The 22,542-nt window shown below is 43.7% G+C and overlaps 3 protein-coding genes across 4 annotated transcripts; 1 reads left to right on the top strand and 2 right to left on the bottom strand.

Moving 5' to 3' along the window:
• Window positions 1–1,256: 1,256 nt before the first annotated feature.
• Window positions 1,257–10,153, bottom strand: ubxn1 (UBX domain protein 1). The gene is given in 11 exon segments (XM_064325226.1): window positions 1,257–1,342; window positions 1,714–1,891; window positions 2,082–2,204; window positions 2,392–2,443; window positions 3,053–3,244; window positions 3,723–3,795; window positions 3,936–4,054; window positions 4,184–4,237; window positions 4,372–4,434; window positions 7,101–8,888; window positions 10,031–10,153. Coding segments are annotated over 11 exon segments (2,841 nt in total). The 5' UTR covers window positions 10,144–10,153.
• Window positions 10,154–10,765: 612 nt separating this feature from the next.
• mrpl49 (mitochondrial ribosomal protein L49) lies at window positions 10,766–12,917 on the top strand. The gene is made up of 4 exons (XM_064326162.1): window positions 10,766–10,893; window positions 11,445–11,595; window positions 12,044–12,168; window positions 12,468–12,917. Exons 1-4 carry the CDS (start codon window positions 10,807–10,809, stop codon window positions 12,612–12,614), a joined length of 510 nt encoding a protein of 169 aa, XP_064182232.1. The 5' UTR covers window positions 10,766–10,806; the 3' UTR covers window positions 12,615–12,917.
• A 474-nt stretch (window positions 12,918–13,391) lies between these two features.
• si:ch211-114c17.1 (pre-mRNA-processing factor 39) lies at window positions 13,392–22,468 on the bottom strand. 2 transcript variants are annotated; one of them, XM_064326160.1, is made up of 14 exons: window positions 22,306–22,468; window positions 20,369–20,739; window positions 20,043–20,168; window positions 19,666–19,784; window positions 19,001–19,168; window positions 18,547–18,727; window positions 17,926–18,030; window positions 17,329–17,553; window positions 17,060–17,186; window positions 16,350–16,621; window positions 15,870–16,054; window positions 15,639–15,713; window positions 15,285–15,462; window positions 13,392–15,034 (listed from the first exon to the last, which is right to left on the bottom strand). In XM_064326160.1, exons 1-14 carry the CDS (start codon window positions 22,358–22,360, stop codon window positions 14,966–14,968), a joined length of 2,256 nt encoding a protein of 751 aa, XP_064182230.1. In that variant the 5' UTR covers window positions 22,361–22,468; the 3' UTR covers window positions 13,392–14,965. The 2 variants fall into 2 exon arrangements, with proteins under 2 accessions (XP_064182230.1, XP_064182231.1); XM_064326161.1 differs by having other exon boundaries at window positions 20,369–20,667; window positions 22,306–22,409.
• Window positions 22,469–22,542: the final 74 nt, after the last annotated feature.

Below are 22,542 nucleotides of genomic sequence, written 5' to 3'. Positions count from 1 at the left end.
TATTTGTCCTACTTATCCTGAAGCTCAGACATCACCTTCTTGTTTACTGTGGCGGACAGAAGTGTTTCTTGTGATTTTGTTTGTATTTTTATTTAAGAACTATAGGTAGAATAAGACTACCTGCAAGAAATGGGGAAGTGAAGATATGTCAGGTAATTAGCATCCAGCTATATGTCCCATAGCCAGACGGAAACGCAAGCACATTGCTGTGAATACCATTCATTTTACAGGAGGTGAGCTCTAAATGAAGTCTAGTACAAAGATTAAGAACATTTGTTTGAATGTGTATAAGCAATCATGTCCTCCATATCTGGGTCAGGTCTGGAATAGAGGGGGATGATGGGAATGGCAGACCAGGCAAGGGGGGGGAGGGAGAAAATGGAGGGAGACACGGCACCCCACTCAAGATGCCCTGATAATGACATGTAGGTCACCTCCACCCTCCCCTTCACACCTGAAGTAAGGCCAATGCAAGCAAAAGTGCACAACTGCACCCCCACCAGTGTCAGATCCGTGTTGTACGAATAAAGAGCACAGGAAATGAACTGCCAGCTGGATGTGCTTCTTCGAAGGGACTCCACTGAGTATTTTCATTTATGTCTAGGTTCATAATAAATGCATGCCCCCCCCAGGCCACAGTCTTAATAAGATGATTGTCCTGGGCCTGGCTGGATAGCGTGTGCATGAAGGGGCTGTCTAGGGACTCGGCATTATTGGAACACAGTTTTTAATATTCAACAGAGCAAATAAACAAAACCTAATATGAATTCTGTGTTATTTTCTCAGCCTCTCTCGCTTGTTTTTCCACACGACTGCTCCATCTTCCTCCCTCGTTTTCCCAAGAGGACGTCTGCATTTCCCACACTGTCAAATCTTAAGCGGCAGCAAACTTCACAGGACTGTTATTCACCAAGTCATTTCAAAGCAAGTACTACTGTTTAAATACAATAACTGTTTTCGCTCATTAAATGTTTCATTTTGTCCAGACAAAATGTGACTGTAGCCAATGTCATATCAAATCAGCTGCCGTAGCATACGCTGGCCGAGCCTGAGAAATGTGAAATAAACCACATTGTTCTACTGCCTTATGGATTGGTGAATGACATTCCATGAAATAATCAATGTGTTTTAATAATTGGCATCGATCAAGATAGGTGCAGTTCCACTAGAAAGGATTTATCCAAATGAAAATGCCTTCAGTTCATTGTGTCGCGCTCTCTTTCTCACACTCTCTGGAGAGCCAGTACACCCGCATCCTAGAAGGGCGAGGGAGAGCTCAGAGTTTCTTTTTTCTGTCCATCTCATTTCTTGGCAACAACGAGGACAGCAGATGGCACCAGACCTGCAGAAAACAACAGCAGTTAGAGAACGGAGCTGCTTGTGGTATCAAGTAATCAAGTAATGTGCAAAACTGGGTCATGCACTTTTTGCACGCGCGCACTTTTTGAAATTGAGAAACAGGTGTAAACTGCGATTATGATGCCAAAATTCATGGTGCACCAAGTCCACTCGTACCCTTCATCACCACATAATCGTCATGTAATGTACACATGTTGTAATGTTGTCATGTACAATGTGTTACTGCCAGCAAGTTGATACACATAAATAGTGCTGAGCACTGAGCGCAAGTGGAATATTTCCATTTTGTGCTACATTTAATGGTGAATAAGGTATTCTATTCTATTTCATTCTATTCTATTGCAGATGTCATACCCAGTTCCCGCAGGGGTTTTTCCATGTCCAAGTCGGTGTAGACGCGGCGTGGGTAAGGTGAGAGCAGGGTGAAGTCCTGTCCTTCCACCCCGTTCATCTGCACGTACACCCGCACCGCGGCCAGGGGCTCCTGGGCTTTGAACACAGCCGTTAGCACGGAACCGTCCAGCAGGCGCACCTGGAAGGGGATAAGGGTAGGGAAGTCATGCGGAAAACTGCAGTTTTCCCCAAATAGTGAATCTACCGTGCGCCAGCAGTGTCTGAAACATATGCACATACATAACACACACATGCACGCATGCACACAAACACACACACACACACACACACACACACACACACACACACACACACGCACACACACACACCTGTATCCGGCATTCATCGTAGTCCTTCTTAGCCGGTGGGGGTCCCTGATTGCCAGGAGGAGAAGAGGGGACAGCTTCAGCGGGGGGTGAGGACGGAACTGCCCCCGAAGAGCCACCTCCAAACTGAGAAAACAGGAAACAGAGTGAAGAGTTTTCATTTAAATGCTCTTAAATGTAACAAAATGGACAAAATATGAGACTGAAACTTTTTCCTTGTACAAGGCGTAAGAAGCAATGCATCATTCCCATGATGGCACTGAAGACCACTGCCAAGCTGAAGATGAACGTAAAGTAAAGGAACAATAAGTACCTTCTGTGCCCTCTCCTCTCTGTCCCGGGCAATCTTCTCTCGAACCCGTTGCCTGGACCACAAAGCAGAATGTTAGGTCAGTAACAGGAGAAGGTATAGAGCAGTGGTAACCAATCTTGTTCCTGTAGACCTCACCAAACACATACATTAGGTGAGTTCTATTAGCATAAAACCCATTCAGGTTATGCTTGTCCGTCACATGTCAGCTCAAGGACGAGCACAGCCTGAGGAGTCCCAGAGACCAATATTTAATATGAACAAGCTCTAAATAATAAAAATGAAGTTAAAATGAAAAGTGTTTTCTATACTTTTAATAAATCATCACACTCCATAACCGCCAAGCACAATGTTTTGCGTATGTCAATACGAAGCGGTCAAAATTATAGACACAGTTGACTTGACACAGTTGACTTGACACAGTCTGCATTCTAGGTGCATTGACTTCGTGTTGGTTTTGGATCCAATGCTTGGTCATAGAAACACTCACAGCAGCATATGCTGCAGGACCAATTTCAGAACTGGATCTAATAAAGATCACATCAGGTTTGAATCTGTCACTGTACCAAGGATCTATTCAGAAACAAAAAGTGTGGACAGGAGTCTGAGGTGAGACTCGCATGTTTGGGAATGTTGGGACATGTCAATGGCGGACGGGTCTCACTTGGCCATCCGGTCCTCCATCTTCTCCTTCCTGCGCTGATCGGCCAGCTTCTTCATTTCCTCGTCTTGCAGCTTCTGCCGGACCTGCAGCAGCTCCTGACCCTGCTTCCGCCTCTGCTTCTCCCTCTCCACCTCCTCCTGACGCTCCCTCTCTCTCCGCTCCTCCTGCTTTATCTTCATCAGTTCTTCCAGCCTGGGGGACACAGCACTCCTTTATTCCCTTCCTCTCTATTCTGGAGATCTCATTGGACACGTTTGTCATCCTCCACTACTGATGGGCTCATTAGACAGGATAAATAATCACATTTGCATTTGAAATTATAAAGATCACCACATTTATTGTCACTGGAAAATATTTGCTAAATTTTCCAAAGGGTACATGCACACTTTTTTTCACCTCAGGCACAATTCAACATTTTTTAATACATGAAAAACAATACTACTCACTAATAAGGGTTAACCATAATTGTTTGCAGGTCTGTGTACGCTCTTGTGGATCTCACAACAAAGTTCATTAAGAAAAGTAAGTAAGTAAAAGTAAAACTGTTAGAAAGGATAACTACCGTCTGTCAGATTCATTGTTACTTTCCAAAGTACAGTATGAGCCAGAATTAAATACATTTCCTTCTGTCCACCTTTTAATTTTGCTTCTGCTCTCCTTTTTTACTGACCTCTTAATCTGCGCCTGTTTCTCCTCCTCTGTCATTGGTCTCTTACCGTCCTGTTTCATTTCTCCCTCTTCTCCTAGTATAAGGGTGGACAAAGAGAAAGGGCAGTGCAGTTAATACATTAATTAACTGAATCCATGAAAAAAAACTTCTGAAGCACAACCAGCAAAGCCAGCCAACAAATGAGTCACACCCCCCCCCCCGCCGAACCCTCACCTGTGGTTTGTTCTGGGCTTTCTTCAGGTGGACTCTGTTCGCTCTCACCTCCTAGAACATTCCCTACTGGAGGCACATATGGCTCATCAATATCTGGGTCATTCTCATGTTCCATCAGCCTACAGACAGGGGGATGAAGCAGGAAATTTGGCAGATGAGCGGAGAGGGCGAATAAAAAAAAATCATGTGGACACATGGCTTAACTAATGAAACTGCCATACTCAATAAATCAATAGACACTGTCTTACCAGTCCATGGCTCTCTCTATACCCTGGTTCCCAGTGTTTGCCAGAGCCTTCTCCCTGTCACACATTCCAATCAAGCCATCAATGTAACATATAAACTGGAACATATCTGGCCACAAATCGTATCAGAAAGAGTTTGGACAAAATTCTCCATAAGATACACAACCAAGGACCGAGGGAGCAACACTTACGCTCTGTTTCGTTCGAAGCCCATTTCCAGTAGGCTGTCTAGAGTCGTGCACTCCGCCATCTCTCTGGAAGAGATCACGCTGGTAAATTATAAGCAAGCCTAAATATTTTCATTAACGTAAATTACAAACTATGTTAGTGAAAAACAATTGTGTTAATTCCAGGATTTGTCAAATAGCTAACTGGCTCATAGTCGCTCCCAATGTATCTAACGTCAGCAAGCTATACAACAGCGCAACAATTAACTGCAAGCCAGTTTCCCAGCCAAGCAACAAATCGAATTTATTTTCCTGATAGTGTTTGCTAGCCAGTGAGTTTCTCACGTAATACATCGTGTCAGTTTCTGTTGTCGCCTATGTTCATTGTTCATTATTTAAACATTTTACCTTAGGCTAGGTAGCGAACTAGGTTCTAGCTAATGCTACCAAGCTAGCTAGCTAACAGTTAGCTTATAGCTACATCGTCTTTTTGTGCGGATCTGCAAATGACAAAAAAAGTTGAAATGTTAATTTATTACAATTACAGATGAATAAAGTACATATGACCTATAACGCTGTCTGCGTTAAGATTCATTTAGCTAGCCAGGTATCCGTTAAACAGCATTTGCTTACTCACATTTTGAATCAACACCACAGTTTTCCTCTGTGCAAGCACACTGACTACGGGTGCCCAACGAGTACAGAAAAGCCCAAAACATAACATTCTTTCACTGCTGCGCAAACCACTTGGATTCACTTATCTAAATCGAATACGACATACACAGGTTGATTTCGAACTCGGGTAACTAAATGCTTTGGGTGGCTCATTTTAAGATCAGTATACGTACACAGTATTCACCTAAAAACCATTCAGTTCTGAAGTTGGTTGATAGTTTACATGAGAGTACCTACAACCTACTCTTGTTTTTCACAGGATAGGGATCTCTTCCCCAAGCTGTTTTAACGCGCTTACATATAACGCAGCCCACCATTTTATTCTACTCCACGTATATTTTGCACGTCACATTTTTACTGAAAAAATAATAATCCAATGGTCATCTCAACAAAACTAAGTCTGAATTAGTTCTGAATGAAAATTAGCTGTTTAGATTTAATAATAGATTTTACCCAGCTCTTCTGTTGTGTTCTGTGCTGCTGTGATGTATCCCAACCCATTAAGCGGGGAGGGACATTGTTGGTGGGTATTCAATTTCAATATCAAGGGAATGTATATGTATTATTACTAATATTATTCTTATTGCTATGCTTTTATTGGCACAGGGGTATGCCAGTAGTAATCAAAAAGGCAAACATTTTATGCCAATTCAGTATTTGTCAGTGATCTGAATGCATTTAATATTGTAGAGGGACCTCATGTGGTTGAGAATGGCAAGCATATTCTTAATGTAGATTTCACGATGCTACTTGAGCATACAATAGGTTTTCTACTAATTCAGTGAAACAGGTTTATTTCCATTTTCAGCATAGAAAAAAAAATCTCTGTTCATCCCTCTTGTGCTCATTTACATTTTTTACATTAGAAAATCCGATTATCTTCAAATGATAAATTAACTTCAAATTAAATTCAGGACAAACTCCCAAGTTAATGTATAAAATGTTTTATTATGAATCAGACGTGTATTCACTATATCCTTGATCATGTTACCTTTTGAGAAGAAAATATTAAAACAATTACACAGGATTTTAAAAAAATCTGACTTGATATTTTGTACACAATATATTAAAGAAAATATTGAATCAAAAACAAAATTGTATTTTCTGCAGATGATAATACAAGCATCCAGACTATGGTAGGTAAAATCATCTACTTGACAATAAAACAATTTTAGGATTCTGATAAACTACTCCTGATGACGTAGGTGGGAAAGAACTCTGCTCCTGTTAAATACAAACAGTATATTTACATTAGAATCTATAGCTTCTTGTCATTACCGTTACAATTTCAAAATCAGTGAAGTATAAATACATAGGCGCAGTACTAGTAACTGAAATTGTCAATACAATGTTCCTTTATCTTGAAAGAATTTATGTAGCCATTTTATTGTTTCTCTTGCCCCAAGCTCCCACATTTCATTGCAAATGTGTTGTCTATAATGACAAAAAGATCCTGGTGAAACACTTGATGGTAACTGCATTAATGTCTAATCAGAAAACTGTTTTTTAGAGAATGACAATTTTTAAAAGGTGTGCCTAATAACATAGCAAAGTCAATACAACTATATTTGGTTAGAGTACTACCACAAAAAACAGTTATATAAAAGCTGTATACAAATTGCTATGCATGTGAATTTCTCCTTTAGGGAACAGAAAGATGCAACTGCAGTTTCAGAACTTAAACAGCCTTTATAAAAACTAAATTCACCCTTGTCTGCACCCAATCAGCATTCTGACTTAAAAGTAAATGCAAACATTCTGCTTTTCCTTCAAACACGTAATTCAGTGAGTTGCTTTCTGTTTCCTTTAAGTGAAAAGATGGATGGAAAATAATCAGTAGTAATTTCAGTGTGAAAAACCGACAGAATGCATGCCTGGTCTATATATCAAACTGCTTATTCAATCGCACAAACAGAATGTCTTCTAGGTCATTATCCCTCATTTTCGCCCTCAGAGAGAGCATGTACTTGAGACCCGAGAACGCCCGCTCTACGCTGACCTGCGTCACCGGAAAGGGGATCACGCTGACAGCAAGCCTGTACAAGTCCGCATTGACCTGGGAGGTATTGATCCAGTACCTGAATATATTCTCTTCCCGCTTTAGCCTGGCTTCGCTGGAATACGCGTTCAGCATGGACATCATCAAGGTTTTGCATTTCGTGCCCTCGTCGCCATTTTCCCTCTCCCTCGCTCTCAGCATCTCTTCTATTTCATCGTCGGCATCACTCGCGCTGCACTCCAGGTCCAGCTTCGACAGAGGAGACTGCTGCTTGTTTTGCGAGAGGGCCTGGATCATTCCCCACGCCTTGCACAGGCGGCTCTTGGCCTGCTCCGTCTGGCCTTCTGTGAGGAGCACCTTGTAACGTGGGTCGAGGAACACAGCCGCCAAGAAGGGCTCGTTCTCAAACAGCATGTGCTGGCGCCGGTTTAAGCATTCGACCAGCAGCGTGGCGAACGGGCCGCCGATTTTGTCCGTTTCGATCTTACATTTGAGCCACGCGCCGAAGAAGTCCCCCGCGGTCAGCTGCTCGCACTGGAAGAGCCTCGCGGTCACTTTGGCGGGTTTGAGAGCGTAAACCAGCAGCACCATCTCCTCCCACTCTGACCCTTCCAAGTGCAGCTCCTCGATGCTGGGGGCCATGTCCTGACAGAAGGTCTTCAGCTCACAGAGCCGCTCGAGCATGTCGTGGGTGGAAAGCCAAGCGGAGGGGCGGTCCACAGTCGCCGTCCTCTGGCCCAGCCTCCGCAGAAACACGGAGACATTGGGCGTTTGCAGCTTTTCGCTCAGGCGCCTCGCCTTGGAAACGAGGCTGGAGACGCTTCTGTCCTGTAGCGCATCATCCACCGCCAAGTGGAACACGTGAGCAGAGCACCTCACGCCTCTCAAGATCGGACCCCCGCTGCCGACGCTATGAATTTCCCCCGTCACGTTCCCGGACGTCTCGTAGATGTCCAAAGTGAGAAGACCGTCTCCGTTGCCCCATGCTAATGGGTCGTTCACTTCTGTAGCATGCTCCTCTTTGTCATGCTGGTCTTCCACCTCCACTGAATCGTCTCCACTGCATTCAGCGTACCCGTTCTGAAGCAGTGACACCACTTCTGGGATTGTTACTCCATCGTCAACAGTGATGGAGTACAACTGCTTTACGTCAATGCCGTAGGTCTTTAACACTTCACGCACCACTGAAGAAATGTAGCTGCCCGTGTGCCTTTCACGCAGCTCCTTAACCGCCAGAGTTCGGAGCACAATGTGATCTCCCTCAGTAAACTGGACGTGGATGCCAAGGACAGACCTGTCTCTGTATGTGGCAGCGTCTACTTTCAGCATTAAAAGTTTTCCCTTCAGCCAGTTTCTGAGATTTTCGCGTTCTCTTTCGGCAACGTCACAAACCATGTCACGGACGCTGCTGCTGTCAATTCGAACAGATTTGCCCATTATATCAAGCACAGGCTCCAGAATTTTTCGAAACCCACTATCATCCATCAGAGAGAATGGCCTGCCATTAACAGTAACAAGCTCAACACAGGCCTCCATTAGGGAATTGGGTGTGATGTAGAACTGTTCACTTCTAGGTTTCTTGACGACTTCAGTGTCTTGTATACAGTCTATCGTCCGTTCACTATCCACTGCTGAAAAGGGTCTCTTTGCTGAAGAAGAGGACGGCACTGAAAGATCTTCCATGTCTATGGAGGAGAGCAGTCTTGCAAAAGCAGACGGGTGGATCCTCTGGACGTGCCGCTGTAAATTGCCAGCATGGTTTCCTGCAATCTCGCCAGTGCATCCGTCGATTTGGCAACGAGACTTGTTAGCGATGGGGTCATAGTGAAAATACAGCCGCACTGGGTTCTCCTGGTGACGCCCCATACTACATAAAAGAAAAGATTGACAAGGTGATGCTAACAGACATGAGCCATGACATTTTAGTTAAATAAATTATTTATGAATATAGTAATATTAATAACCACTATACAGATAAAATAGCAATGCTTATTAACCGCTGTGAGGTTAGAACACCAATTCCTTAAGTATGCTTATTTACTCACGGCTAGGTATAATCCTTTACATTATTTACACTAATGATACTTTTACACTGAACTTGAGTGTTTCGATACAGAAAGATTTATACACCCATTCTGTAGCCTTGTCGACACTGCCACAGTGTTAAAGCAGGGTAAAAAACTGGTTAAAGCCTCACAAAATAGGACTTCCATATTAAATATCAAGTATTTTGTGTGAATATTACAGAGAGAGCTAAATGCACTTTATCACAGGGACTTAAAGAGCAGCACTCGTCTGAATACTACCCATTACATATTAACAAAAATGCATGCAAAATTGGTGCCATTAAGAAAAGGTTATGTTCACTTGTTTACTCTCGGATATTGATATTCATAACACAACTGTCCAACGAATTTCTGTTTGGACCGCTCGCAATACTTCACACAATTATAGAAATTCCCCAACGGATTGTGTAAAAAATTTCAACGGAATGGCTAACTCTTAGCTTCAAAATGCAAAGCAAATGCCTCTTATACAATAACAACAAAAGTTATAGCCTAGTTCTGGGGAGACTGTAGAAAGCAGTGAGACAATCCAATAGCATCACCTCGTCAATGAACACGGTAAGAAATAGATTGCTAGAGTTTGCCACTCTAAGAATTTACCTTGAACTGTAACAAAACAAAAGTTTACACATTTTTAAAAGACATGATATTACCATTAACTAGCTAAGCAGTCTTACATTTTCAGTAATAGCCTAGTTGACTAGATCGGAAATTTTACAGGACGTTGTTTCGTAAGAAAACAACTTAAAGTGAGCTTCCTAATGATGAGCTGCGAGACAACACAGCTCGCTACCATTAGCATAGCATACCGTTTATTATTGGTGTGAGACTGTTGTTAGCATAGCATGTGGTAGTTTCCCAATATCCAGGAAACAAAATATAATGCTACTTGTTGTTGTCTCTTCATTTTGGCATTGATATCGCGCCATAGGCATTTACTCACCTGTAAATTGATCGTGATAAACAAGGGTCGAAAAGAGATTTTTGGCCTTCTACAGTGTCGTCATTGTGCGCGTGCGTACAAGTTACCGAACTTATGTCACTAACACCAGGCATCTCTGGCTCAGGGTTATCGGATTGTAATAATTGAAATAGATAACTTGATACATTTTTCAGTTGATTTCTAAAGTTGTAAACATATTCCAAGCATGCAATATGGTGACAGGTCTGCGTAAAGTTTTTGGAGAACTCAAAAGAGAACTTTATCTATACAGCCTGTTCAAAAGTACAATTATTATATTTACATTCACAAATGAAATTATGTCTCTTCTCTAAAAAAGAAAAGAAAAAAGACAGCGTCTGTTAAAATTCCTTAGGCTTCTGCAAATTCTGGGATAACCTCCAGTTTATCAGAAAATCAAATGAACTGAACCAACTACTTATTATCTAGCTCAATTATTTCATTTGAAAATATGTAATTATTTTGTTGTTGTTGTTATTTTCTGCACACTGAACAGGGTCTGACACTATTCTATTAATTGAGTCTCGAATGCATATTCAATGGAATTCAGAGTTTTTAGCCTATAAGCACAAAAAATGTAACCTCGGTTTATGTACGATCAATGGTCTCTTCTTCACCCTCCTAGTCAATAGGCGGCGGTAAATAAAAATTGTGATTGGCTAAACTATCATGGCTATGTATGCAGCTGCTTTAGGGGAAGTTTCTTTGGTAACACAGGGTTCACGTGCTGCTTGGCGGAGGTCACACGAAAAAGCAACATGGCGATTTCCATAATAAACATGTCCAGGGTGGTATGTAGGGGATTAAGATCCTTCCCTTTACCGCGTCCAGGAGTCCGGTTACGGGTGAGTAAGAAATATAATGGAGACGGCGAGGGATATAGATTGACTGGACAAAAATACATCTATATTAATTAGATGAGCGTGTAACTAGCTAGCATCAGCGCCAGTCCTCAAACTTACTGAATTGTGCGAACACAGACTAGCATTGCAGCACTAGAATATATTATTTTTATATGGAGAATGTATGGTCTGTAACAGCACTAAACAACAGTCGTCTTGTCTGGTTACATTACAGGCATTTAGCAGACGCTCTTATCCAGAGCAACACTTCGTTGTACTCCTGACACTGTATTTGCCATATAGTATACCTTACAGTAAATGCAAGCATAGGTTGTTTCTGACTGATTGCATTTCCTGGGATGTGAATTTGAGAATATTTTTATTAGGTCATATTCATAACTATTTCAGGAATAATGTGGCTTGCAGAATGCTAGGCCTCATACACGTTTCATGTTTCTTGCTCTTGTATATAGTTATCGGTTAGTGGAATTCATTCTACTGCTAATACATAATAGTTTATAAGAACTGTTGCTAACAGACATTCCTTATTTCAGATGATGAGCACCACAGCGGGCGAGAGAAACAATACTATCGTGGAGTCCACAGACGAATACAATTATGTGGAAAGGCTGATCCCGCCTACTCGAGTTCCCACCCCACCTAAACATGGGGGCCCTGCCCCATCTGGCTGGAGTCCTCCCTCAGGTAGGATTGCTGCGATAAACTTCCTGCAAACTTCGGTCTCCGTACATGTGGGCCTGTGTACATATGGGCAAGGCCTGGGCTTTACACTAGGACGTCTAATCTGGGAAAACCTTGCATTCATCTCCTTACCTGGCATATGTCATAGTGATAAAAGGGGTTAGAGCACCTGATGCTAATTGTGGGTTCTGTTGCTTTTCAGGTTCATATAACATATGTACCAGATTGTAACATTCAATATGTTGTGCTGGCGTTGGCTGCTGATGATGCATCATGTTTGCATTACTGTCTGGAATGTTGTCTTTCGAGTAAATGGGTACAGAGTGAGTCCTGGTGTTAACTGTTGAAAAATAGAAGTGCATAGCTGATGCCTAAATTACAAATGAGCGCTCCAATTGAATACCGTCCCTTTGTTTGCCTGTTCCTGTCCATTTTACCTTACGAACCACAGAAGTGCCCCCCGATCTTCCTTATATGATACGTCGCTCCCGCATGCACAACGTCCCTGTCTACAAAGACATCACCCATGGCAACCGGATGATGACTCTTCTGCGCAAGGTTGAAGGGGACATCTGGGTAAGTGCACCATACATGATGCTATGGATTCTCAAAGCTTCTCTCAAGCATATTATGATTCATTAGCCATTATACTGTCCAAAGATATTGAACAGCAAGAACACAGGAGTTAAAATCAAATATTTTCCTCCTTATCTAGTGGCTACTTTGTCTCTGCCAACTCTGGTCCTTTCACCCTAACCTCTAACTTGTAATCTATTATGAGTAGGCAGTGATTTCTATGATCTACATACGGCTTTCTATTTGAATGACATACTAGTTTGTAAGCAGTGTTTTTCTGTCCTTGTTTGATTGGCCAGGCTTTGGAGAAGGATGTGAAGGAGCACTTGCACAAGCTGACAGGCAAAGTCCCGCCTACACAGGTCAACGAGGTAACCATGAGCATCCGGGTCAAAGGTGACTTTGACAAGGACCTGAAGCAGTGGCTGATCGAAAAGGGCTTCTGAGCAGTCGGACTGACGATGGCTCTCCAGCTGTGGGTCTGTCTTGCACCAGTCAGGACGCAGAAGCCATCCAACCAGAGAGAGGCTGCCAAATCCTGTTCAACCACTTGCCAGCCAACCTATTAAGCGTTCCATGCACAATTCCAGATGTCAGACTTTGTGCTGTTGCACACAGCAAGTTGTTTAATTTAATGTGTAGTTTTCCCAGCTAGGCACTTGCAGTTCAACAAATCACTGAGTATGGTGTAGGCTGTTCATAAATTTTGCACCAGTGTACTCCCAATAAAGGACTGTGGCTATGTTGAACAGGTGTGGCAGCAGGAAAATATTTTATTTAACCCTAAAGGTTACGGATATGACAGAATTAGGTAATAGTTTCTGTAGATGGCCTCAGCCTTTCACAGTCTAAGAAATACTGACCACTTTGTTTGCCAGTCTCTATATATATTCACAGAATTTGGTCAGACTTACAGTCAATGGAGTCACTGATGAAAGATTTAGGCCAAATCAGTGGTACCCACTTCTAGACATTGTGGTTGTGCCATCAAGACCAGTCCCACAAAGTCTAGCATAATGTTTTTTACATTTCAGTATGCAGTGTATATCGACATCGTAATTATCATTTAGTAAACCACACTTGATTGAAACCAGTCTTAACTGAAAGATAACTGTCAATTACTATATTAGTGAAAAACCATAACTATATTTATTAAAAGATGCTGGCACTCTTTAATACATGCATTCTCCCAGAAACTTTCTGAATCATATCAAAGCACCAAAGCAAGTACTTACGCTTTATTGTTCAACAATTACAATAAATGACAATTACAGAAAACAGATTATGGTACACCAACTGTTTTATTTTGTATAAAAATATGCAGGCAACATTGGAAGTTAAAAAGTTTATCGTTCTTGAATTAAAACGAACATTGACACTTGTATGCTGTACAGACTGTGCAAATTTCTAAGTGAACAGTTTGGGCCTCCGCTGAGGTCAGTAAAAATGGAATGGATTTAACGTACAGAAAACAGTGTTTGAGTGACTTCCAAGGCAATTTAGAGCAGAATATTTTATGTGAAAGTCAGATTTAACCATACACCTGGGACAGTACTGCATAGTCCTGACTTGAATCTTGTTAGATTTGCAAAAAATTATATTGGGTTTGTTCCTGTACATCATTTCAAGTTTCATTGAAAAAAAAAAAGAATCTACTTGTATTTCTCATGCCACGCTTTATGCAAATGAAAATGCAAAATCTCCTAACTTTTTTGGAAAAAGAATAGTGTAACTCCAAATATGGTTTGAGAAGTATCTGCACAGCAAGTGATATGTAATGCAAAAAAAACAAAAAAATGGTGGAAGGGGGGTCTTTGGAAGTCATCACTATAACTCTGGGGATTCGTTAATCCTCTTACCAAGAACACGCCATGGTTTTCAAATCATAAAAAGAGAAACATTTATATACATTAAAAAAATCTATGCTAACTCTGGAATGTTCTACAGTGCCAAAATGGAACACCTCTTATGCTAAAAGACTGCTTGAGAATAAAACCTGTTGTCACCTTGAAAAATATCTTTGCGCTGTGCTCAAAATGAGAAGCAGCAGAACCCAGACCAACAGCAACTCAGAGCAATCCTCTGAAGCTTGAACTGATGAAGCAAAATGTGTTTCATGTTTGAAGTTTCACTGGTGCACCTTGAAGCCAGCAGCGTCAGTTACTCCACACATGGGCCAATCAGAGCCACTCTGGGTAAGGGCGTAAAACAACTCACTCATTCTGACCAAGCCCATTTTCCAAGGTGCCCAAGAGTGAGGAGCAAAGTTAAATGACAAATGTTCTGAAATAGAAACAGCCAACCAATGTCAAAACTGTGAATTTGGATTGTGGAGTGGAACTGGTGACAGTACATTATAGAAATCTGGATAATGGAATTGTACATTTTTGCTTAAAGACCGGAAAAAAGACATCAAAATTGCCTTTGAATTAGGGCAGTTTGTTCAGTTAAAAACACCAAATGCATTAAATGACGACAGCCTTGCATATTGGGATGAGCTGCCAATCACAGTTCAACAGTTAAACATCTGAATCACACTGAAGTGGTTCCTCTCAGTCTTTTCCTGTAAAATGCATTCTGAACCTATGAGGGCACACGTTGTTTGCTGAATAGATCTTGAGCAATTTCTACATAGAATAAAAAATGTCTACCCCATCCATACTACCAACTGTCAGTCAGATTTTTATACTCATATTTTACAGGCTCTTACATGCTGAAAATTAGTCTTAGCTCTGTGGAGCCAAGAATGCTAAACAGCTCCCAAAATTGCTTGTAATGTCTGCTGTCTGTGGCTCCCCTAGCTGGGAGGGTAGTATTGATTGTAGTTCCAAGGGTTCTGATAGCCATAACCTCCGTATTGCTGTTGCTGCAAGAGGAAAGTTAAGGTTAGGAGGGAATTACATGGGAAGACTGAACATTTTATTTCTTGATGTACAGTTCCATGTAACATGTCTCACTGTGGAAGTACTTATTTTCCACTGTGACAAGAATGATAAATTGTTTCCATGGTTCCAAGTTACATCCATCAGTGGAAGTTTGTTAAATTCTGGTGTCCCGTGCACCTTTGGAAGGGGGGGGGTGTGTGTTAAATTTGTTGATAAATGTAAGACAGGTACCTGATACCAGCCTCCATAGCCATATGCGGAATGTGAGCCGCTCATGTCTCCACCCATCATGGGGGGAGGGGGCGCTGTCATGGGAACCGGCGGTGCGACTGGGGGCGTGGCCATGGAAGGTGCAGACATGGCAGAGCTGTCCTCCATTTTGCTGACTTTCTCTGGGTCATCATTATCCCTGGGAGAGTAACAAGAGGAGCAGTCAAATCAAAGCCAGTAAAATCACACTGTACAAACTAGAAGCCCCCTGCTCACGCGGGAGTGGGGACACGCTCTGACCCCCCGTAAGCCAACCATTGGACTTGCTCACGTTCCCGAGTTCGGAAAGGTTCACCCCACCCCCCCCTTTCATACCCATTCTCAGCGCTCCTCTTCTTACTGCCAATTTCCTTCAGCAGCTTCTGGTGTTCATCGTAGACCGTTAACACACTGCAAGAGGGAGGATGAGGTGGGGGAAAAAAGTGAGAAACGGTGGGAGAGGTATGATGGAAAACAACTGGAAGAGAATACATGGTCACGCCAATACAATGTACAGCGTATCATCAAGCCTTTGGGCACCAGCTACAAAGCCCAGCGGCGGCTCACCCCTGCACCGTGGCCCCGAAGTCCTCGGCGAATTGGAGCCCCCGCTGTGAGAAGAGCAGTTTTGTCCGAGGGGACAGGGGGGCGGCGAGAGCCCGGCTCACGCACTGCTGGACCCCCGCCCCGTTGCCCCGCGTGTCCCCCGCCACCTCCAGCTCCAGGAGATTCAAGTGCAGCTTGCCGTTGTCCTGGAGATGCATGTGGAGGGGTGGACAGAACAGAGAGGGGAAAGAAAATGAGAAAGGGAAAATGTAAAGAAATGTGGGGAAGAGGAAAAAAAACAACAACACTCAATCAGTCCATTTTTGACTAAAAACAGTATGGAGGAAAACATACAGTGCAGCTGCACTGAACACCTATCTGTCTAATACAGGGGTTCTGACACAAGGGACCCGAGTCCCCAATAGACAGGTAATCTGGCACGTATTCTCCCGAACCCCTCTTCTCCAGCGCTCAGCCCCCCCATCCCTCAGCCCTCCTCACCGGGCTCAGCTCGATGGCCTCCAGCAGCACGCTCTTGGCCTTGGCTGCGTTCTTGCACAGCTTCAGCAGCAGCCGGGCCAGTTTGATGGAGTAGAAGGCGTGGAGGGAGGGCGAGTCCTTGCTCTGCTGCACCGCCTCCCGCAGCAGCGCCTCCGCCTGGTCCAACCGGCCGGTGCGCCTCTCCAGCCCCGCCCTCCGCAGCCGCACCATGGCCAGCCCCGGCATGGCCCGCTCCAAGTTCTCCAGAACCCGGCGAGCTTCAAGGATGTTGCCTGGGTCAAGGTGGGGGAGGGGGAGGAGTAGAGAGACTGATGATGATAAGAGATAAAGGGAGGTGATCATGGCTATACAGAGGAGCCTGAAATGTCTGCATATTTATCAATGTGGATGAAGAAGTATACACACAGTGCTAGTGTGTAGTTATGGCTCTCTTGGTGTGTAGTTATGCGCAGTGCTAGTGTGTAGTTATGGCTCTGCTGGTGTGTAGTTACACTCAGTGCTGGTGTGTAGTTATGGCTCTGCTGGTGTGTAGTTACACTCAGTGCTGGTGTGTAGTTATGGCTCTGCTGGTGTGTAGTTACACTCAGTGCTGGTGTGTAGTTATGGCTCTGCTGGTGTGTAGTTACACTCAGTGCTGATGTGTAGTTACGGCTCTTCTGGTGTGTAGTTATGGTCACTGCATATGTGGGAACAGTCCATCTCTCTCTTACCATGCCTCTCCTCAAAGGTGGCCCACTGCAGGTGCACGCTGTGCTTGTGCGACAGGTGGATCTCACAGGCCCTGCGGTACACATTGCGCGCTTCCTCCACGCTGTGCTTCTCCAGGTACTGCACATACTGAAACACACACGTACACACACGCCTGTCAGCACTGTCACACACCAGGCTCACTTCACTGTCTCCGTGCCAGCAGTGAGCGTAATAAATCGTTGTTCTTTTTTCCCCCACACACTGACCCGCGGTCGAGCTCTCCTCTCACCTTGGTCCAGAACTCTTCGTACAGCGCGCAGGCGATCAGGCAGCGCTCGAACAGCACCAGCACCCGCTTGTGGCTGCCCCTGCTCACGCTCGCCCCCTCCTGGCCCTCCGCGGCGTTGTCCTGACCCTCCAGGGCCACCTCGCTGATCTCCCAGTCCAGGTACGAATGCCAGGCCTTCAGCTGGGCCCGGTCCAGGGGCTTCACGTGGAAGTAAGGCCTTTTTATCTACAGAGGAATAACGAGGGAGGGAGTACACAGGAGAAAGGGAGGAGGGAGAGAAAAAAGGAAAGAAGGAATTGAAATTTATTAAAATCATCCCACTCAGGCTCCCTGGATGAAGAAAACACAGCTAACTACAGAGGTTTATATAATTTCAATGCATCTGATAGATACAACACATGTACATGCATGCACACACACATGCACACCTGTGCACACATATATAGTATATATACACACATAATGCAATATAATATTGTGATATAAAAGGTGAAATTGTACGTTTTTTGCCAAAATATCCGTTTTAGGATGTTGAAAGATTTCTGACCTAAATTTCACACTGCATTTTAAGCGCACTGCGTGTCCCTGCAAACTCACAGCTTCCTCAAAGTTCCACCTCTTCCCCACTTCCATCTCAGTCTGCTGGTACACCTTCTGCCTGCTGGCCAACAGGAGCTCCTGCATCTTCTGCACCTGTTCTTCCTGATTGGACAAAAATGTACACGTCAGCCAATCACAGAGCAAGCTTCGGTCAGTGTGTCTTAATAAGGACAGTATTATAATTGTGTATAATATAAATCACATAATAATATAATTATAAAAATCATTCACAGCAACTTACACAGCTTATATAACTTTACATACAATCCATTTATACAACTATACATTCGCAACAGCGATGCAGGTTAATGATAAGACAACAGCACACCACCAGGGAATCTAATCTATAACCTTACAAGCCCAGTTCCCTAACCATCATGCTACACTGCTTCCACAGTGAAGTCATCTCCATTCCTGGAACTACGCATTTAAGTTCAAACTGTCACCATGACAGTGGAATACTCCACACAAAACACAGCATTGTATTTTTAAGAGTTCAGAGTAACCAGAGGAGGTACACTGGTCTGACGATTTGGTCAGACTGCTCTGCTTAGCTTTTTGGTTTCAGGACATTTTTGACTCGAGCAGAGGAATGCTGAAAGCCCCCCCCCACTGTACCGTATACTGGTGCCCAGCGGCAGTGTCGCCGGGGCTGTCCTCCCCGGGGGGCCTCTCCTCCTCCCCCTCTGCGGGCGTGGTCCCTTCCCCCTGGCTCTGCTGAAATTCCAAACGCAGGCGCTTGAATTCCTCAGGAGACAGGACGTCCCGCGGAGGGTGGGCCAACAGAAAAGCCTTAAACCTGATGACAGATAAATGAGAAATCCGTTATAAGCAAACAGATCGATTTCACTGGAGTGCACACCCACACGTGTGTTGTAAATGCAGTGCACGAATTATCAAGACCAAGCGGTTCCGATGAGTTCACGCATGAGACCACCGCTAGGCCGCAGCAGTTGCCCCTGTTCACGCTTGCCGCTCGGCAGCAGGCTGCACATGACGGGCGGTGCGCCGGCTCTGAAAGCAAGCCCAGCGAGCGCACCTGTGCGTGTGGCAGGTCAGTGCGCCCTCTCACCTCTCGAAGTGCCCCGAGTACAGCTGGGTGGGGATCCTCAGCACCCTCTCGTAGACGGCGGTCACGGCCCGCAGGTCGCCCTGCTCCCTCTCCCACTCCGTGTACATCTCCCACAGGCGGTCCGAGTGGAACTCCGTGCCGGCGGCCGCCACGGCCGACTCGAACGCGCTGCAGACGCGGGGGGGGGGTGTGAGAGACACGCGATGAGACAGGCGGTGAGTGAGAGAGAGAGAGAGCAGAAAGCAGCACACAGCTTCTCAAAGCGCCCCTCTCTCTACCGCCTGACGACTTGTGATTAGCAGTCTTGCGCCAACTCACTGATGGCCAACCCAAAGGCAGTATGGAGTCTAAGACGGGAGCATGGACCCATTAGAAAGGCAGCTCTGCAGGACAGATAGAAGCAGCGTTTAAATATTTTGAGGTGTCTGGTCATTGCTACCTGTTGGATTAGGTTATACCTTGACGTACTTTAAATACAGCAAGCTGTATCAAAGTGCAAAAAGAAGGGAGGGGGATGGTTTGGAACAGTGTGTTGGTGTTTATCGATTGTTGCATAAATCAGTGCGGTACATGTACATTTTAGTACATGTACTGCATGAATGCTAAGAATGCTAATGTGCTAATTAGCTGCAGGGATGCTTGGATGATGATGCGTTGTTGGTTACCTGCGAATGCGCTGCGTGGATTCTGGTAGGTTCATGTTGAGTGTGTCCTGCAGCAGGGTGATGTAGTGGATCCACAAGTCCAGACTCAGAGGGATCGCCTTCAGACCTCGCACGCACACCTAGAACCACACGCACACGGCTATGACATAAACCCTTAGCAACACTAAACTGCCAATTAGGCAAATGGAGCACATCAACACAATAATGCACTTCAACACCCAGACCGTCAAAAACATTCACAGAAATACACAAATACAGGGTCTGCAGTCAGATTCACCACACTGTTCCAACTCAAATTATGCAAACATACATTCAGAAAGACATGGCAAACCTGACACCCACACCCTACACAGTTGGACCACCACAATTTTGCCTACCTCCTGTGCTCTGTTTGTGTTTCCAGCACGCCTTTCCAGGTCTGCAAACTTCTTCCAGTAGCCATAACAAAGTGGGTATCTTGCCAGGAATGCCCCAAGCGCCCGACGTGAGGCAGTCATGTGACCCTGCATTTAACAGAGAAAGAGACATTGTAGAACCAGCGTACTGCATGAGCTTACAGAACTGTGTTGAGACAAAATCAAAGGCTAGCCTTTTTGCTATGGGTAGTTTTATTAACTTTGTTAAAATGACAACAGCCTCCTCCTCCACACCACACAGATAAACATGCATCCCTCTTTGCTTGGTACCACTAGTCTGTCCTTACCTCTTGCTCACAGTACTGCAGCAGTTCAGTCCAGCTAGAGAATTCCTGCGGATTGTCGTGGGCCACCCTCCACAGTCTCTCAAAATCAACCGGCAGCTCCCCATCTTCGTCTTCGTCGCCTTCCTCCAGGGGCACCGCGTATGCTGCTGTGGTAGCACTGCCCCCATTTTCCTCTGAAGTCTCAGGCACAGGCTCTGGGACTTCAGCCACAGGCTCCGGAACTTCAGCCACAGGTTCTGGAACTTCGGCCATGGGCTGAGGAATTACGGCCACATGTTCTGGAACTTCAGCGAAGGGCTCTGGAATTTCAGCCACAGACTCCGGAATTTCAGGGATTTCTCTAGACGCAGACTCAGCAGCTACGAGAGTTTCTGATTGAAAACACATCGAGACAATTCAGTTCTTGCTCTTTGTGTCACTCTTATGCAAACTATTTTAGTAAAATATAATATGGCACAATGAAAAATAAAATATATATAAATTTGTTATAACATTATTTTTTTAATTCTCTTACAATTGTGCATTTCATGATCAATAACAACTGAACAACACAAGATCATTCAGCATGCTGCACAGGGCCAACAGAATCAATGAAATCAACAACACCACCATATCAATTTATCTCCATCTATTTTAACTGCGTAGCATGCTTAACACCCATAATTATTGCTTTTGTACGACACATTTGTTCTTGTCAAACAGAAAATCTGATCACGAAATTACATGCTCACTGACCAGTTCCAGTTTAATAATTTGTGGCTGACCTTTAAAAGGGATTTGTATTTGACACACATACAAAAAGTCTCATGAGTGAAATATTTTTGTCATCATTATATAACACCAAAGAATGACTGTTTTCTAACTTCCAACCAAGGACAAACTGCTACTAAAACTCTTAGGCCCTTGAATTCAAATGTGTACTTATTTCAGTAGTCTAACCAAATTAAGTCATTTACCTAGTCAGCACATTACATTTAAATTACGTGAACATATGCCAAAACTTGTTATAGTTGTTCATTTGCTACTGTCCACAGTCTAATATTATTCAAACAAAAGTAAAATGATCATAAACATACTGGTGTAAGTATGTTAGGTCTGCTGTGATAATCTATTACCTAAGTGTTGAAGTTGGAACAAAGCTCAGTTGGTGTGGTAGAAGTATCCCGGGGGCAGGATCTACTGCAGGTAACCGTTTGAGTATTGGATTCATTCATTTAATTTTATCATTATTGCTTGGCTTTATGCTATTGATCTTTATATTCTATGCTGCGATTAGATGCATGAAACCGCTCTCGCCCTTCGACAGGCTGAGTGACAATATTCAAAGAGCTTTAAACGCTGTAAAAAATATTTTTTAAAAAGCTATGGTTAGTTACCAAGCAAATTTAAAACACATATACACCGCACTCAGACAGCAATGTGAGCTAATGTTCATTAGTGTGAATGTGGACATCTACGATGAATGTGATTACATTTTCATAGTTATATTGCTATACCAAGCTACACAGCTCTACAGCTGGCTATTGATATATTGTTTAGATCTATGGCGCTGAACTTTTTGGATAAGGAAGAAGCGGGTGTGCTCATCAGTTCATTGATTTTTTGAAGTTTGAGATTTCTCATATGGTAATAATCGATTTCGTGCTTAACATCAAATATACTTTAAGTAGCTAGCCAGATAGTAAATATAACTTTCGCTAGACAAACTAGATAGTTACCTAACTAGCTCATAGTTACATCAGTATGTTTGCAACCTGCTTTTCCAAGCCAGCTAGCTAGCTAAATTTGCTAACGTTAGCCCGGCGACTGTAGCGATGCGTGCGTACTAGGTAACTAACTGAATTTATAAACAGGTATAACAGTCCAGTCATTTCATTGAAAATAATAAATACATAAGTATTTAAAAATCGCGAAAAGTAATTTTATCGTGGGCCAACCTAGCTCCGAGTCCACATCCCCGTTGCTGCTCATGTCTGAACCCTCTGCCGCCATGGTTGCAGAAACGACGTCACTATTCAGCGACGAATGTCATTACAGAAGGATCTAGCTGGCAATTCAGAATTACATTTACGGTAATTTCCACCAGAACTTCAGACACTTGCGTTTGTTTGTTTACAGCTTGGTTTGAAACCTGAGCTGAATTGAAACCATAGGTTGAAACCAATGGTTGAAAC

Source organism: Anguilla rostrata, chromosome 3, assembly GCF_018555375.3.
Source record: "Anguilla rostrata isolate EN2019 chromosome 3, ASM1855537v3, whole genome shotgun sequence".
Classification (NCBI taxonomy): domain Eukaryota; kingdom Metazoa; phylum Chordata; class Actinopteri; order Anguilliformes; family Anguillidae; genus Anguilla; species Anguilla rostrata.
The sequence above is the reverse complement of the archived record's forward strand: the minus strand, read 5'-3'. Positions and strand labels throughout refer to the sequence as shown.

Excerpts from the sequence above, each read along its gene's own strand:
- mrpl49 (XM_064326162.1), top strand. The coding sequence starts at position 10,807 with ATGGCGATTTCCATAATAAACATGTCCAGGGTGGTATGTAGGGGATTA. Across the intron at positions 11,596-12,043 it reads TGGCTGGAGTCCTCCCTCAG|AAGTGCCCCCCGATCTTCCT; the intron begins GTAGGATTGCTG and ends TACGAACCACAG. Across the intron at positions 12,169-12,467 it reads AGGTTGAAGGGGACATCTGG|GCTTTGGAGAAGGATGTGAA; the intron begins GTAAGTGCACCA and ends TTGATTGGCCAG.
- si:ch211-114c17.1 (XM_064326160.1), bottom strand. The coding sequence starts at position 22,360 with ATGGCGGCAGAGGGTTCAGACATGAGCAGCAACGGGGATGTGGACTCG. Across the intron at positions 15,463-15,638 it reads AAGAGGAGCGCTGAGAATGG|GGATAATGATGACCCAGAGA; the intron begins GTATGAAAGGGG and ends TTACTCTCCCAG. Across the intron at positions 15,035-15,284 it reads GCTATGGAGGCTGGTATCAG|CAACAGCAATACGGAGGTTA; the intron begins GTACCTGTCTTA and ends TTCCTCTTGCAG.